Consider the following 4,543-nt stretch of genomic DNA (forward strand, 5'->3'; position numbering starts at 1 on the left):
TTGGAAATCAGCGGTTTATGTTTCATTTTATCAAGATTAATTAATTATGAAATATTTAACATTTCATCAAACCTGTCAGATAAAAACTAAAAATCTCTTTCTCTTTGTGGCGTCTTGTTTTCTCGTTTAGTTTCCTCATAATTATCTACCGTCCGCTCAGATGTACGCTGCGACCCTCCGGAGGGCTCCGACCCTCATGTTGAGCACCACTGGGCTCCACCTTAAACAGTAACTGCTGATGCTTAAGGTGCACTTTGTTCTTTCTGGGGGTTTTTTTCCTGATCAGCTGCAGCTTTTCTGAAAACTTTCACTTTGTCATTTTACTTCTTCTGATGAACTAAATCTGTAGAGAAATAAAAGGAAGAAGGTTTTTTTTGTCGCCTCCTTTGATGCAACAGTTTGTCTCCGTATCAGCGAGTGTTGCGTAACTGACGACAAAAGAACAGGCGTCTAATCATCAGAGCTTTATTTATTACATCTCTGCCGCCATCTTGTGGCTGCAGGATGAAACGACACACAGACAAACGTTTAAACGGGAGGAAACCCTTTATTTATCAAGCTCACTCCACAGGTTTCCTCCCGACTGGTTTTCTGGCACCGATTCTCTGAACACGGGTTGAAAAGCAGAGTCTGTCGCCCAACTTCCTGTTTTAAAACATCATTAAAGAAGACTCTCCAACTCTAGAGGCTCTGCACTCAAAACAAAACAAATAAGTGGTTTTTTGCATCAGAGAGTCATTGTTTTGTCACTGTGGCATCATTTTCAAATTCCGAGGAACGTTGTGGTTTAAACTTCATGTATAAACGCCTTCATTTCCGTTAGGGTGTCCCGGGTCGGAGGGGCGTCAGGTGTTCGAAGGCTTCGGCTGATATTTCACCCTGTTGTAGTCGTCGACCGTCGTTTCCACCGGAGGCGTCCTCCAGTGTTCCTCCAGAGCCAGAGCCAGGCACAGGGCGATGGCCGCCATCTGGAAAAAGAACGGACGGGATACGATTTATTCATCAACCGAACGGCGTCAAGTTTACGTTCAACAGGACTGGAATGTCTGCAGCTCATCCCTGCATCCGAACGACTTCTACGAACTCTTGAATGATCTTCAGTCTCATTTATTAGGTCTTGAAACGTTTAGAACATCTGGAAACGTCAAGAAACTTCCAGAAATGTGTGAAGTATTAAAGAACTCACCCAGAAACCTCACAAAAATTTGAATATATTTCCGTCGATGTTTCGCGTAATAAACTTTTTTTCTGCTCCCAGTAAATAATAAAACATCCAGAAACTCTTGTTAGAAAGTAGGAACCTGCCAGAACATCCCAGAAAATCTCGGAACTAGCAACAGTGGAAGTCTTCCGGTGTGTAGACTCGTACAACGGCTCAGAACCACGTCTAGAAACTCCGAATGTTGTGGAAACCTCATGACATCTGAACTCCTCTTGAAGTTTAACACGTCTAGAAATTCGTGAACTCTACATCTCATGAGGCTCATTTTTAGATCAATAATGACTAAAGTCCAGAAGTCATTTCATGTGTCAGCCTGGAGGTAAACTGTAAAAATATGATGCAGTGAGTAGGAAACCAGTGTGTGCTGGTTCACCGTGATGGTGGCGAAGGCCGAGATGATGCCGATCCGGAGCTTGATGGGAAAACTCAGGTAGCTCTTCAGGATCGGGCTGCAGGGCTGCAACACAAAGACAGGACGACGTAAAACATAAAGAAAAAGGTCTGTTTGTTAAGGTTTGAAGGTTTGTTGACAGCTGGACTCAAACACAAGAGTCGACTCAACAAACAAAAAGCTGACGACATGTTGTTGAGTTTTACAAACAGGAGAATCAACGAACGCAGAAAGAGTAAAGAAAGAAAGACTGCGACTGGATTAAAGACTAAACAGAAGGAATTAAGGTAGAAGAAGGAACCAAAGGAAGGAAAACAGACAAACAAGACGGAAGAATCAAAAACAAACACAGAGGTAGAACTTGTAAGATGGGAAGAGGGTAGCACAGAGAAGAAAGAATTAAAAACAGATAGAAAATATGCAAAACTCTACATTTACCTTGGAGTGGACCCAGATTTGATGTGAGACCTTCACACATGAACCGTCTGAGCTGGAGTTGGCAGGAAGACCTCTGACGGCAAGAACAGGAAGTCATCAAAGAGCACGTAAATGCAGTTTTTTTTATTTCCTGATATCGGCTTCATTAATTTACAAACACATTTGCAAATTCAAAAGCTCCATAATGTAGACGTACAGAAAACACCCTGAAAGCTCTCCAAGATAAAACGGATAAAAATAAACATTTCTTCGAGTCTAAGGGAATCTTTCAGAGTCTTGCAAACCTCTCGAAAGCCTCTAAAGGTCTTTAACAACCACGACATCGAAGAAAAGTTCTAAACGTTTTCCAGAAAACTACGAGCTGAACTTGAACGCGCAAACTTCTTTAGAAACTGAACAATTCATCGAACTCTTCCAGAAAGAAAATACGTCTTCAAAACTCAGCGTTTTCAAGAAATCCAGGAACTCTCGTAGAAGTTCAGGAACGTTCTGGGTTTTCCGTGTTCTCCGGTCTCACCTGGCGTCCGGGTCGGAGGGCGGCGTGCAGGAACAGGAAGCAGGAAGTTGATTCTCCCAGTCCTTGAAACTCCTCAAACCACAACAAGAGTCCTTTAAATGACAGTTAGAACCAACAGTCATCATTCCAGACGTATGAAACCAAAACACTACTGTTGAAATGACAAGCTAACAGGCTAACAGGACTAGCTGATCTGTTAGCTCCGGTTCTCGTACCGAGGCCTCGAGCTTTTGGAGTTCAGTCTGGATGTAGCTGTCTGCTCTGTGGAGGGGCGTGACGTTCAGGAACAGCTCCTCTACGGCGCCGTCCATCTAGAACAGAGTAAAAACACGGATTTAAGAATAGATTTAAGATACAAGCTTCTGTCGGGTCGATGTGGAGGTCCGTTTGTTACCTGAGCCTGAACCTGGACCAGCGGCGACGCGACAACCATCAGAGCCACGAACTCCACGAATATCAGAGCAGAAAACTGTCGACGACAACAACCAGTTAGAACGTCTGCCTTTGATAAAACCTGATAAAGTTCTACTTCCTGTTCAAATACTTGGATTTTTAAAGGGTTTATTCCCAAAACACAACTTAATATTAGATAATCGATGGTTTTAAAGGTTTGTTTTATCCAAAATAAGATTTTTACTCCACGCAAAATACTACTTCCTGTCCAAATAATTGTAATTTTAAAGGTTTATTCCACCAAAAATACCGCTTTTAGCCCAAATACTTATAGTTTTAGAGGTTTATTCCACTCAAAACAATACTTTTGATCCTAGTGGTTGTAGTTTTAAAGGTTTATTGCTTCTAGTTTTTACTTTCTGTTGAACAACTTACGCTTTTCAATGCATAGTTAATCTAACATACTACTTTTTGTACAAGTAGTTGTATTTTTAAAAGTTTGTTCCACCCAAAATGTTGCTTTGTATTAAATAATCTATGGTTTTAAAGGTTTGTTTTTACCCAAAATACTACATTCTGTCCAAATAATTGTAATTTTAAAGGTTCATTCCACCCAAAATACTACGTTCTGTCCAAATACCTGTAGTTTTAAAGGTTTATTCCACCAAAAAATACTTTCTGTTCAAAGAGTTATGGTTTAAAAGGATTATTCCACCCAGAAATGTACTTTCTGTCCAAACATTATTAGTTTTAAAGGTTCATTCCACCCAAACCACTACTTTGGTCCAAATACTTGTAGTTCTAAACATTTCTTCTACCAAAATGCTGCTTTCTGTACGTGTACTTTTGGAGATTTATTCCACCCAAACCACTACTTTGGTCCAAATACTTGTAGTATTAAAGGTTTATTCCACCTAAAATACTAATTTCTGTTCTCACATCTTACTTTCTGTTGAACAACTTTTGGTTTTAAAGATCCACCCCCTCCATGTGTGTGTGTGCTTGTTCCTTTGTGAGAACCGCTGTGAATATGAAGCCTTTGTAGTGAGGACATTTTTGTAAAATGAGGTCATTCTGGCAGCAGAACCAGCCAGCAGAGGGTTATTTGAGAGTTACCCCTTGGGTTACAATCTGACTCTGGTATGGGCAGATTCACAAAGACAGAAGAACCATCGTGATTGTTAGTCTCACCACCCCCAGCAGAGATTTGATGTTCAGAGACGCAGCACAGATGCCCAGAACCGACAGGAACACTGTAACCGGACCGAAGACCTGCAGAACCAGGAGACCGTCACCGCTGGACAGCTGGTCGAACAGCTGGAAGACAGAAAGAGGAGCAGACATGAGCAACAAGTTCACCTAAACCTGAGTCAGAATCAAAGAGCTTCATCATTGAAAGCATTTAGTATCTGCAGCTGGAGCAGCATAACTACAATGACCTCGATGCTTTAAGGATGTTTGATAATGACTTTAATTAATCAGGTTTTTATGTAGAACTTCTGCTTGTAATGGAGTCTAGTGAGGGTGTCGCATTTCTGCATTTAGAGGGTTAAAAAGACAGAGTTTGTTTGTAATAATATCT

General features: G+C 41.2%; 1 protein-coding gene across 3 annotated transcripts in view; it reads right to left on the minus strand.

The window, feature by feature from the left end:
* Positions 1–449: 449 nt before the first annotated feature.
* The window catches only part of LOC103369261 (23 kDa integral membrane protein-like), a 9,140-nt gene continuing 5,046 nt past the window's right edge, over positions 450–4,543 (minus strand). For all 3 annotated transcript variants that reach the window (XM_008297939.1, XM_008297938.1, XM_008297937.1), the window contains 7 exons: positions 4,153–4,278; positions 2,963–3,037; positions 2,784–2,879; positions 2,569–2,660; positions 2,052–2,124; positions 1,596–1,679; positions 450–968 (listed from right to left, as the gene is read on the minus strand). In XM_008297939.1, coding sequence (XP_008296161.1) covers positions 846–968; positions 1,596–1,679; positions 2,052–2,124; positions 2,569–2,660; positions 2,784–2,879; positions 2,963–3,037; positions 4,153–4,278 — 669 coding nt within the window. In that variant the 3' untranslated portion in view covers positions 450–845. The remainder of the gene's footprint in view (positions 969–1,595; positions 1,680–2,051; positions 2,125–2,568; positions 2,661–2,783; positions 2,880–2,962; positions 3,038–4,152; positions 4,279–4,543) is intronic.

Source organism: Stegastes partitus, unplaced genomic scaffold (genome assembly GCF_000690725.1).
Source record: "Stegastes partitus isolate 25-593 unplaced genomic scaffold, Stegastes_partitus-1.0.2 Scaffold1260, whole genome shotgun sequence".
In the NCBI taxonomy this organism is placed as follows: domain Eukaryota; kingdom Metazoa; phylum Chordata; class Actinopteri; family Pomacentridae; genus Stegastes; species Stegastes partitus.